This window comes from Schistosoma haematobium, chromosome 2 (genome assembly GCF_000699445.3).
Source record: "Schistosoma haematobium chromosome 2, whole genome shotgun sequence".
Taxonomy (NCBI): domain Eukaryota; kingdom Metazoa; phylum Platyhelminthes; class Trematoda; order Strigeidida; family Schistosomatidae; genus Schistosoma; species Schistosoma haematobium.
This window is the reverse complement of record NC_067197.1, coordinates 3,446,184-3,459,548: the sequence shown is the minus strand read 5'-3', so window position 1 is coordinate 3,459,548 and position 13,365 is coordinate 3,446,184. Positions and strand designations below refer to the sequence as shown.

Below are 13,365 nucleotides of genomic sequence, written 5' to 3'. Positions count from 1 at the left end.
CATTTAAAATACTGTTGATTTAACTTTGGAGACCATTTGTCTTCTCGTTCTATATTTGAATATATAAGACTTCTTTATAAAAAGAAATTACAAGAATACTTATTTTATAGTAGTAAGCTCTTCGGTTTTTTCATATATTCTTCTTGCAATGTGTAAGCAATATGTAAGCATTTGATCCCTTGATTAAAAACCTGAATAAAACTTATTTCGAATATAGTTGTTATATGACGATGAGAATAACGAATGGTAACTTTGGAACCCATTTATGGACTAGTACTATGCGTAAATTTTTATCGTATAACTGTTAAATGACTAAACTATTCATATTCGTGTTTCTCTTATCATAAGCTTTATTTCAATCAATGAACTGTTATTATACGATTTACCATTCTTGAGTTATACTATGTCTATCAATTACTATCTCCCTTATTCACAGCCACATTTGGCTAATTCTTGTACAAATGTTGTTTCCTATTTTGTGGTACAATGTAGTCTGCCTTGTTGGTATATAAGCCCAGTATGTTTGAATTACATGGTTCATATTTCAGAGGATGAGATTACTGTTCTGGACTTAACAGGCTGGGCTGGGCGGTAAGCAGGACCGATAGGAACTCTAGACTGCTTGTACGGGCTTTCACGAGTCATTGGTCCGATCGATAACTCACTGTTCTTTAATTGGCGGTATCATTACGTTATAAATTAACAAGGTACACAGGCCACAAGTTATAACAGTAGCCATCGATACAAATAGACCAAAACTAAAGAACCATTGAGAACGATAGAGTTGTTTAATTCCTATGTTATGAAATCTAAGTACGGTTTTCACTCATAACTCTAGCAGGGTTATCAACCTCGTTGCTGCTCTCTAGCTACTGATCCTCAATCAAAAGCTCTATATTTTCACTTGTGATTAATTCTTAATACATCAAAATATTCTTCCAATCAGTCAATTGATAACTTCTTTAGATCAGATATGACGACTCAGTTAATCATAGCTTCTCCATAAGAATCGTGAAAATTGATTTTGAAACTAATTACCTGTGAATAAGGTGTAAGAAGAATTTGTAAGGATTCACTCGATGTAAGTTAATTTTTATTTTGCAATAAAGTTTGAACGTATGTACATGGCCGAATATTACCTAGTGAAATTATCCTTTCAAAATGTGTTTTTACATAAGTGCATTCAATATTTCAGTGAAATTAATCCCAAAAAACGATACAAAATTTTAGAATTAGTTCACTCAAAACTTTTATGGGTATATATCTTACACTAGATATCGTGATAGAATATTTATGGATTAATCACTCTAAAGTCTGAGGAGGAGGTTACTAACGATAAATCTTCATTTATTATCTACTATAAAAAATGTAAATTTCCCCGTTGTCGACGTTCAGAAATAGAATGTTAAGATGAAATCCTCGTCCTGCACTCTCGAGATAACCATAACTCAAAAATACAATAAAACTTGTATCTATGAACAGTAATGAGTCATCCACTTGTAGTTCATGTACGTTAACAGAGACAGATGAAATAAAATCTTGAATATTAACAATGGAAAAATAAAGACCCTCAAAAATATTATTACATCCACTGAACCAGCTGATGGCTATCTAGACCTAATAACGTAGAAGAGTAACGCATTGAAGTTTGAAGCTAAAGTCACAAATGTAAATACTGATGAACTGATTGAACTCGGCGCAAAAACAAGGATCAATGACTGGAAACGTCGAATAGCATCGTTTTTAACCGGTCTTATTGGCAAACACATTCATTTCACATCTTCCTCTAAAACTTTAGTCCATTATCTCAACATAAGTATTTTCTTATTTCCAACCGGCGATAAGACAAGAAACCAACTAACAGTCGATCTTCACGTTTTTTCCCAGCTTAGTCTAATCTATAATTTCAAATATCAGATTAACTACTGCATATTTTAACCAAGATATTGTTGAAAAGTAGTTACCTGCTGTAGAAAGTCCTGGACTACTTGTAAACTTTACAACATCAACTATTTTAACTGCATACTCAGTACCAGTATCCCTACGAGTACATCGTCGTATAACGCTGAAAGGCCCTCTGAAAAAAATGTGACAAAATATAGTGATTAATAAAAGGGTAAAACACGAAAATGAGCTGCTTAGAATAATGAACTATACACCTCTTTCCCAACATTGCTATGTACATAGATTAGTCTGTTTTAAAGGAAACATGAGGTATGATCGACTGTAGTTTGCATGTATTTGGGTACAGAAGACCTCGACCTAACGATCATATACAGTGAGATCATTGAACAATCATTGTTCAATCTAGATGTTTAGTCCTGAAATGGTAATTCGGACAATTTCCACAGAACCTAATAAGGCTGTGGGGTTTTTCCCTAAACTTTTCACAAACTTTGGGGTAAACTACCATATTTATTACGACTTTGGGGGAAAATCCCAAAATTTCCCCAACTTTATTCCAGTCGCAATGAGTGACGCACAAGACACACCTAATTACGTTTCTTAGACGTAACAATGGAGACAGGTGTGTGCACAAATTTATATTTCTTAAGTTTATAAAGAAATTGCAAAGTCATAACCAATCTCCCTATTTTGAGGAAAATTTGGGGAATTTCTGGAAAATTTTTGGGTTTTCCCCAAAATCGTGAAACGACTGGCAGTTTCTTCCAAAGTTTCCTAAAATAACGAGGAAAACCTCAGTGTTATAAAATTATAGGGAAATATTGAAGAAAACAAAATATTCCCCAAACATTTTGGATATTTTCCAGGACTTTCGAAAACTTTGGGGGTTCTGTCCCACTTTCCAAAGATTTCTTAAAAGTTTTATATTAAGGCTTCCCCAAGGTTTATCCAAAAGGGACAACAATTTCCCCGAAATAAGGAAATTGGCTAAATGTCAAGATCGCAAATTTTTCTTAAGTCGTACCGAAATTGTGTCGATGAAACTAAGAGCACAAAAATGAAACAAAAAGAAACTTCACAGAGTTTTGGTTATCATCAGCGCTTCCAAAATAAAGCTACACTACATAACGTTTGTAAAATTCAAATTATTCCTCGTTTCATTAGAAAAACACGAGCTGATTCCTGCGGAAAAAGTTAAAACACCATGATCTTTGAAATTACTTTCCAATAATTTCATGAAGCTCATATACGTCATCGAAAAGAGCATCACTCTCGCTCATCCTGAAACACCTTTGAAAGTGTGCCTTGGCAAGGTTGCTTCATGAACTCCTTATGGATACAGTACAACAAATACATAAGTTGAAATTCAAGTTTGAAAATCAAATATATGGACGTTCTTGTTAAAGATTTTTTAGAACAGTTATTGAATTGTTCTAAAAGGTACATTAACTCAAAACTTTATTGCTCGATAAGCATTTATGTTAAAATTGGCATATGAATTCAGATCATAGAGTACAAACACAACCTTGGATACTTCTAGAGTGGAGTTACCAAGTTGTATTCCTAGTCTACGACATATCACAGGTCGACCACTTCATACTTTTCAGTGTTAAAAGTAAGTCAGTTGTTGTCCGCCCAGCTTTGAAGTCGAGTTCGATTCTCCTTAAAAGTCAGTTTATCATCTTAATTGCAAATTTACCTCCAGATTTTCACATCAACGTGGAAAAGTGATAAATCGCATGTCTCCTGCTGAGTAAAGTCGTTTATAGAACTTAAGAAAACAAGAGTTACGAGTATTGAAACTTGGGGGAACATCCTATAACATTCCATATTCTGAGAAAGAATGAGATCTAACTCGCTTTCAAAAAGTTGATTATTTAGGTGTGAAGTAACCCACTCCAACGTCAATGGCTTGGTGCTTAATCGTTTGAGCTTATTGATGAGACACATAATTTGTCAAATAAAAGGCCTTCGAGAAGTCAAGGTATGTGACGTTAATCTTCCCCTTGCAATTAAGGGTGCTTGTCCATCTGTACACTGCGGTCAGTAAAATTTGGCTATACAGGACTTTTGCCTACTGAAACCGACGAATGAGATTCTTTATCGCTGCAGGTTGCTTGTCGTTGCCGTGAGAGGTTGCCACAAAGACGAAGAACCAATATTGAGGAATTTTCATTTAAGAATTCTTCGTTTTTAAATATGCAGTCTAAGATTGACGGAGTCTGACTTTTTCTCCAACGAGTTGCTAACTTCACATTCTAAAATAATCCAAGAACTTCAATGAGGTCAAGGAATCAAGCTTCAGTAGATTTATCACCTTCAGTGTACGTATGTTCAGCAACATCGACCATGAGAAAACTGAATTTCATGGAGTCAGGATATGAATGCAGTCCAGACAAGTAGAGTGAAATAATCTTTTCGTCATGTGATTGTTGTACTGTATGCCATCAGTGAGCTTCCTGTAGACGTAACCATCAAGACACCTCGAAGTTTTAGACAATCTTATTGAGCACCTTACAGATTCATTATGATTGAACTCGTGAGTGTACACTTGATGTGCAATTGAGCAAGATCGTAGGTATATCGCTGCTACGCACCCACTACTGTTTTTCTGATAATTAGAGGTATACGAACTATAGTACAATCTAAGAATCCTAGAAATAACGCGATTGGATCACAAAGAACTAGATAAGCGATAACGTATGTTAGTTTATACAAACACCACATCCGCCACAGCTTAAATTGGAGTCTAAGTGTCTGTAGCTGATTGTATGTCTTGTTCTTAAATTCTTCTTGTGTCTGTCCGACCGTGTATTGGATGTAGACCCTGTATGATCTAGAATATGCTCATTAGCATTATAATTAACAACCGAACAGACTCACCTGGTTCCTGGAACTGTATTTGATCAACATGTCGGTTGTGTTTACTTAAGTCATTGATACCCTGAATACGCACCATAGATTTCCCGACGTTCTTCACCGCGATCCCCTTGGCTGGTCGAAGATCATTTCCACGATAACATGTAACTTCTGCGGACTCCAAACACCTCATATTGGACGAAAGAATTCTTCCTTTTGATAGATTTGACAGAGTCTCTTTCAACACGTCTGGCATTTCTATACTGCGATAGAAACGCATCTACTCCCCTCTCCAGCTCATTAAATGTCCAGGCGGCAATAGAATCAATAGCAGTTTGCAATGTCCTGACAAACTTTTCTGCTTGAGCATTAGGACAAGGATGTCTGGGAGCAATAAACGAATGTCTGCACCCTATACCATTCAACCAGGTAGTAACTGCATCCGCAGCGAAATGAGGGCCAGTATCGGTCACTAGCACCGTGGGAACCCCTTCTCGACTAGATATTTTTCCTAATGCTTGGATTCTGGTGTCGTGAAAAAAATTCAGGCCACTTTGAAGAAGAATCAATGACTACAAGTGCACAGTATTTGCCAAGAATCGGACCACATTAGTCTGCATAAGTTCTATGCCAGGCCTCAGATGATACTGGCCATGGAGTCCACTTCGAAGGATGATTTTTCAACTGGTGACATTTCTCACAATTGTTTGCTGTACGAAATATATCTGCATTTATCTCTGGCCACCAACATGTGAGCCTTACCAAGGACTTTATTTTCTCAACACCTACATGACCAGTATGAAGATCTTCAACGACAGATTTAGGCAATAAAGGAGGAATAACAACACGATCATTTGGACACAAAATACCTCAAAATGCCAGCTAATCCCGCTTTGATAAATAAACAGGAAATCTACGTTTCGAATAAGCAGTCCAGCCTTTCCGTATAGCACTGAGTATACACCTAAAGTATCTACGAGTTTCACTAATGAGATTTGGACATCTCACTGTTAAAGATTACACTAACAAACAGTATGGAGTATAAACAGGTCCGTCTTGTATTGATTGTCGAGAAATGTAGTCGACGCGTTGAATTCGTTTGACACTCCTGTGCTGAACTGCATAGTCTTAGGCACACAAAGCAACACTCCATCGTTGAAACATAGCAGCTGATGAACTTGTTAAGGATTTTTCAGGATGACAAATAAACATTAAAACTTCATCATCAGTGAGTATATTGAATTGTTCCGAATAAGTATTTATGAAGTCTTTTAACAGCCCAAAACACAGCTAATGCTTCTCGCTGAGTCTGTGAATAACCTTGTTCAGTAACAGTAAGTTTGCGTGAAACACAAATAACTGGTCTACATTCCTGCTCCAAAACTGCGCCAATATCCAAAGGCGATTCATCAATAATAAGCACAGAATGTACACTAGGAGAGTAGTTTTGAAGAACAGCATCACTTTGAAGAAACTTTGATAGACTTCGTAAGCATAACTCTTGTTCCTCACCGCATTTGAATGAATTGGATGTCAAAATATTAAATAAACAATTTGCACGACAAGAAGAATTAGGAATAAAACGGGAATAGTATTGAAGAGCATCCATTAGTGAACGTAATTCAGTAGGATTTTTTAAAGACGGTGCATTTGTCAGTGAAGCTAGTCGTTTTATATCTGGTCTAATACCACTACCATCAACTAGGTGTCCAAGGCATTCAAAACGAGGTATACAAAATGAACACTTATTTGGATTCACCTTAATATTCTTCTCATACAAACGGGGCAATAGGGCAATAAGTCTCTGGTCATGAACTACTATATTGGGACCATGAACAATGAGTTCATCCATATAAACGTAAACACCCTCAAGATCACTAACTACTTTATTCATAACTTCCTGAAATATGGCTGGAGAACAACTTAGACCAAATGGAAGGAAATTGTATTTTAACAGACCAAAAGCTGAATTAATTGTCGTCAAAATAGATGAAGATTGATCCAAAGGGATTTGAAGATAAGCATCTTTTATATCAACTTTCGAGAAAACTTAAGAACCATGAAGTGGATTTAGAATATCTTCAGCCTCTACCGTTGGGCACGTTTGCTTCAATAAACGGGAGTTCAATGTTAATCTATAGACATCACATATCCTAGGAGTCTTGACATCCGACTTCAGTGGCATAACAATAGAAGTACCCCATGCTCAAGACTAAATCGGTTCAATTATGCCTTTCTCACACAAATCATTTAATATCTTATGTCCTGCTTCTCAAAGACCATATGGAATTATTCGTCTTTTAAGAAAGACTGGATCACCCTGCACTTGAAGTTTTATAGGCTCAATTTTCATACCTCCGCAGCACTTGGCACACATAGCTATCAAATCTTTAGGTAAAGCATCAGAATTTTCTTTAGAAACTAGGAAAGACAACTCCACTTTAGGCCTTTACAAATTCCTCAAGCCCAGTATTGACAGTCCTGTTTCGCTAACTAAAAATTCACAACGTATGTATAGTGAATTATCATCTCTAATTAGCAATTCACAACATCCTCGTATGGGCAGACTGTGTCCAGTTATCCCCAATATTGATACATCAGTGGGTCGTACAACAACGTTAGGATCTAAAGATTTCAGGTTCTCGAATGAAATAACGGACTCTATACTGCCTGTGTAACGGAAAAAGAACAGTGAAAATCCCTCTGCAGCTTCTTTGTTGAACAGTATTTTCATTTATTTGTTCCTTCTCCCTTTTGTGTATTCCAACCTTAGTTTCGATCTCGTTTAACCATGTCTTTTGTTCTTCAGTCTTCCCCGTTTGAGCCTTTATTATGTGATTGTGATTAAAGACTTATTTTTGTTACCTAATTTTCTATTGCTTGTTGCCGGACCATTGACAGTAAGGTTGTGTTTGACTAAGCTCAAGGTCACGGCGTGGTTCAGTTTGTGACTGTTAACCTTCTGACTGTCTGCTTGGGAGAATTGCTGCAATCCCTGCAGATAGATATTTGATCCCATCTTATTGGGAATATTTGTATTGATTCTCAGGTATCAAACCCTTTAGTATTAACTGTCTCTTTCATTGTTTAGCGCGCTACTTTGCGTTAGAGAAACTTCTGACTGTATAGCACAGGCTGTACCGTTTGAGGTATTTTGTATTTTTGATGTAATTTGTTCTGTTTTCTTAATTAGAACCGTTTATATTGAGCACAGAGTTTGTGTTTTGATATAATATAATACGAGTATCTCAAAGACGCGTTGTGGGCTATACAGAGGAACTTGGTCTGGTCTAATCGAATAAATTTTGGGTTCGTCAGTCCGTAGTTCCAACCGGATATTGGCTGTTCGGTCGTTACAGTTCTCAAACGGACAGTAATCTCAAGTGACAAATTCTGGAATGCCTGAAAAGCGCAATAAGGTCAACGAAAACTTGGCATTGGGCCACGGAGAAATGCAATCGGATGCACCTCCAGATGCACGGCAAGTCAAATTAGATGCATTTTCATGTCATGGCTCTAATGTTAGTTTAGTAAGTAAACATAGCAAAGTTAGCTCTAGGATTACCTTAGCAGAGTTAAAAGAAAGACAATTATTAGAAACGAGAGACTTGAAAGATAGACAGAGGAAGCAACTACTGTGCTTTCAGAGAGAGTTTGGGTCGTTAAGGCTGAACGAAAGCACGTGTAGTAAGTTATCTTCTGTTTCTAACTGTGATGACAGAGAAAAGGAGCACGTTCACAGGTTCGCAAGTCCTCATGACCTTAGGATAAAGTCTCTAGAAAAGTCTAAACTGCTAGATTATCCAGGAACGAAGAAGAAGGAAGTGACCTTGGAATCTCCAAGTGTAGGTCTTGAACTTCCAACAGTAGAGCGCGATGCCTACTTCGATAAAAGTTACAATATTGTTCCTTTACCTAGAGGAGTGGCTGAGCAAGACATTGCTGCCCCTGTTATTGGCAATGAGTCTAGTATGTGTAAAGCTGGCTTCAACAAAAATGATGCTTCCAGAGCCGTATTACCCTCTATTGTTGGAAGAACTAGACATCAAGTAGTGACTGTGGGAATGGATGGAAAGGACAGTCATGTGGGAGACGATGCTCGGTCGAAACGTGTTATCCTGACACTGAAGTACCGAATTGAACATGGTATTGCGACTAAGCCAGTGATATGGAAAAGATATGGTACCACATATTCTACAAAGGGTTGTGAGTGGCAACAAAGAAACATCCGGTGTTGTTGAGAGAAGTTTCATTGAACCCGAAGGCAAACCGTGAGATGATAAGAATCATGTTTGAGACTTTCAATACACCAGGTACGTGTGCTTCTACTCAAACGGTGTTGTCACTATGTACATCTGGTCGTACAACTGGTATAGTGTTGAACTTAGGTGACGGTGTGACCCACACAGTTCCGATTTATGAAGATTATGCGTTACCTTATACTGTTTTGGGACTGGACCTTGCTGGTAGAGTTCTTGCCGACTTTATGATGAAGATCCTGACTAAGACAGGTTGCAGTTCCTCTGTCTATTCGTGGAACATACTCAGGCGCAAACCACCGGACATCGTTTTATTCTATAGTAAGTCTAGAGTGGCACCTATAAAACAGGTAACTGCGCCTAGACTGGAACTAGCAGCGGCAGTATTGAGTGCTAGAATAGGGGAAGTTTTAAATAAGAACCTTCCTCATGTGTTTGACAAGACTCACTTCTGGACGGATTCTATGATAGTACTGTACTATATAAAAAATACAGATAGTAGGTATTCCACCTTCGTGGCTAATCGCCTGGCCGCTATTCATCATTTAACATCTGTGGACCAATGGGGGCACGTAGAATCCAATAAAAATCCTGCTGACTGGACATCACGAGGCATACGGAAGGAGCAAGATTTAAAGAACTGGATTGAGGGTCCTTCCTTCTTGAGGAAGAGGGAGTCTGTAGGAACACTAACGCTTATGTGCGAAAACCCCCCAGAAAATGTTGAATTTAAAAGATGTCACACGACCAACGCAGTTGCGCTAAAACATAGCTTAAGTCCAATTCTGCTATATCACTCAAATTGGATAAAGCTGATTAAAGCGGTAGCATGGCTCAGAAGATACGTGACCTATATAACCATCATGTACTCCCATCACAAGGACAGGTCCCTAAGTGTGGGCTATCTGTCAGTTGATGAGTTGGATGCAGCTAAACACAAGATATTAGCCTTAGTGCAAAAGGAAGTGTATGGGGAAGCAGTAAAAGTGTCTCGATGCAATGGCGTAAGCGCAACTGATATAAAAGAGCTAAAAAATCTTTCACCTACGCTAATCGATGGATTGCTTTGTGTCGGCGGACGATTAAATTACTCGGATTATCCACTCTCAATCAGACATCCGGTAATTTTGCCCAGTCATCACTTCGTAACAGAACTTATTATTAGACACCATCACCACCTAGAAGGTCACACCGGGACATCACAAGTGTTAGCTACCATACGAAGAAATTATTGGATGGTTAAAGGAACCAGTGCAGTTAAACGAGTGATAGGTAGATGTGTGAGGTGTATACGCGCGAAAGCCACATTAGGCCAACAGATGATGGCACCTCTCCCCAAGTGTCGAGTGCAGCAAGGCTGGTTTTGCTTCTCCTCCGTCGGGATAGACTATTTTGGGCCGTTGATAGTTCGTCGGGGAAGAAGTGAGGAAAAAAGATATGGATGCCTATTTACGTGTCTCCAAACACGTGCCGTACATTTGGAAGTAGCTTTCAATTTGAGTACTGATGCTTTTATAATGGCCTTAATACGTTTCATAGGGAGGAGAGGAACTCCTAAGGAAATCTATAGCGACAATGGGACTAACTTTGTCGGGGCTACTTCCGAATTACGGGCTAATATGAGTGTGTGGGATAAGCATAAAATAAACGACTTAACGGTATACACTGGCATTTCAACCCCCCACTAGCTAGCCATCGAGGCGGAGTTTGGGAGAGATTAATACGGTCTGTTCGGAGGATCTTACTATCTATTTCCAACGGGCAAATATTACACGATGATAGTTTGGCAACTTATTTTGTGGAGGTAGAACGAATTTTAAACAACCGCCCAATCGTTCCTGTGACGTCATATGAAAAGGATAATTTGGCGCTCACGCCAAACACTTTGTTATTACTAAGAGACTGTGATGGTTTAGGAGTGGAGTATAGTGTTGCGGATAGGTATTCAAAGCGATGGAGCCAATACCTTCTGGCGTCGATGGATAAAAGAGTACATTCCTTTACTGCAAGTGAGGCAGAAATGGTTTTGCAAACACAGAAACTTAAAAGAAGGCGATGTTGTTCTAGTGGCTAACGATGCAATGGGACGGGTTGATAAGTGCGAGACAGACAGAGATGGATTGGTAAGAACAGTGATGGTGCGAATGAGAGAAGGTGTAGTAAGAAGAGATGTGCGAAAGCTCTGCCTTCTAGAGGGAGCCGAGTAATTGTAGATTGTAGCTTAGGTTTATGGATGTACAGGCGTATTGTTGTAAGTCCTGTGCCTCTCATTGATATAGAGCAGTTAGTAAGGAGAGCCATGACTGAAATGCATTCTAAGGTGTCTTTGCGAAGCTGAAGGGATTTTGGGGGCCGGTGTAACGGAAAAAGAACAGTGAAAATCCCTCTGCAGCTTCTTTGTTGAACAGTATTTTCATTTATTTGTTCCTTCTCCCTTTTGTGTATTCCAACCTTTGTTTCGATCTCGTTTAACCATGTCTTTTGTTCTTCAGTCTTCCCCGTTTGAGCCTTTATTATGTGATTGTGATTAAAGACTTATTTTTGTTACCTAATTTTCTATTGCTTGTTGCCGGACCATTGACAGTAAGGTTGTGTTTGACTAAGCTCAAGGTCACGGCGTGGTTCAGTTTGTGACTGTTAACCTTCTGACTGTCTGCTTGGGAGAATTGCTGCAATCCCTGCAGATAGATATTTGATCCCATCTTATTGGGAATATTTGTATTGATTCTCAGGTATCAAACCCTTTAGTATTAACTGTCTCTTTCATTGTTTAGCGCGCTACTTTGCGTTAGAGAAACTTCTGACTGTATAGCACAGGCTGTACCGTTTGAGGTATTTTGTATTTTTGATGTAATTTGTTCTGTTTTCTTAATTAGAACCGTTTATATTGAGCACAGAGTTTGTGTTTTGATATAATATAATACGAGTATCTCAAAGACGCGTTGTGGGCTATACAGAGGAACTTGGTCTGGTCTAATCGAATAAATTTTGGGTTCGTCAGTCCGTAGTTCCAACCGGATATTGGCTGTTCGGTCGTTACAGCCTGTGTCCACAATAAAGTCATGAAATAAACCATGCGATGTACATAGTCGCTTTTGAATATGGGCATTACGTTTCGAAATAGTAGACAAGGATAAGCGATCATTAGGGACATCCGAATTATTGAGATTCAAATCACAAGATTTAGTATTACTTGAAGCAAAAAGGACTGTAGCCTTGCATACTGACTGAATGTGTCCAATCTTACCACATTTAAAACATTTAGCATTGCTAAATGCGCATGAATCATGATAATGAAACTTTGCACATGATAAACATTTACCAAACTTCATCTCAACTCTGTGATTTGCTTTGTAATTCCTTGTCGAAACACCTTTCATATTTACGCGAGAATAAGAGTCCCTGTTAAACGAATGCAAGTTTGATGGACCCTGAGATTATATTTCATCATGACGACTAAGCATAGTACCAGAAATTTTCATCGACTGGATATCAAATTCATTCACTGTCTCGTGGTTAATACATGCAGTTCTAGCATCTCCAAGGGAACAACTCGGCATTCTTAACAGATCTCTTTCCAGGCCCGGTAAGTTAATTCCTGCAATTAATCGATGCCTCAGTTGTACATGAAGTGGATCACCAACATTACATTTGGCAGCCTGTTTCTGTAATTCAAGAATGAATTCCTCAACCTTTTGATCATTTTCACGAATCATCTTATGAAATTTCGTCCTTTCACGGCGTTCAAAACTAAGGCACTTAACAGGGTTAAATAATAGCTTCTTAAGAGTTGTATAAGGAAGTGAGATAGATTTTTCTGGATATGCCAAAGTTTTTAATAAGCTGTATGCTTCTTTTCCGATGAATGTCAAAAAATGTGCCATAATTTTATCACCCTCAACATCTTTCTTGGTCATGCTCCAGATTTAAAACCCTTCCAAATAATCCTCGAAAGCTTCAGAAGTTATATGAATATCTAACTGTTCCGTAGCAGGCTCCATCGCGACGCCAATATGATAATTAAGAGTATTTGAATTATAGTACAAACTAAGAATCCTAGAAATAACTCAATTGAATCAAGAGGAACTAGATAAGCACTAACGAGTGTACTGTACTTGGAATTCGAGATCAAGCATTCAACCAGTACAAAGGAATCGTTAGTTCGTACAAACACCATATGGATAATCCTAGCTCCTGACACATTTTGAGATGTCCGTGTTTAAGATATTGATATCAGACAAATATGATTGGCATTACTTAATTCAATCAACTGATCCATTTTGTTTGGTAAACTCACAGTGTTTGTAAATAAGCAGCCCATGCTTTCGATTTGAAACACGTG

At 38.2% G+C, this 13,365-nt stretch overlaps 2 protein-coding genes across 2 annotated transcripts in view; one reads left to right on the top strand and one right to left on the bottom strand.

Moving 5' to 3' along the window:
- MS3_00010719 (uncharacterized protein) overlaps positions 1 to 3,185 on the bottom strand; it is a gene marked incomplete at both ends in the record, with an annotated part of 55,936 nt that extends 52,751 nt beyond the window's left edge. Inside the window, 2 exons of the mRNA XM_051219113.1 lie at positions 1,965 to 2,077; positions 3,127 to 3,185. Coding sequence (XP_051067283.1) covers positions 1,965 to 2,077; positions 3,127 to 3,185 — 172 coding nt within the window. The remainder of the gene's footprint in view (positions 1 to 1,964; positions 2,078 to 3,126) is intronic.
- A 4,182-nt stretch (positions 3,186 to 7,367) lies between these two features.
- Positions 7,368 to 12,920, top strand: MS3_00006048 (uncharacterized protein). The gene is made up of 2 exons (XM_051214148.1): positions 7,368 to 7,813; positions 7,856 to 12,920. The coding sequence occupies exon 2, from the start codon at positions 9,041 to 9,043 to the stop codon at positions 10,709 to 10,711; it is 1,671 nt and encodes a 556-aa protein (XP_051067282.1). The 5' UTR covers positions 7,368 to 7,813; positions 7,856 to 9,040; the 3' UTR covers positions 10,712 to 12,920.
- Positions 12,921 to 13,365: the final 445 nt, after the last annotated feature.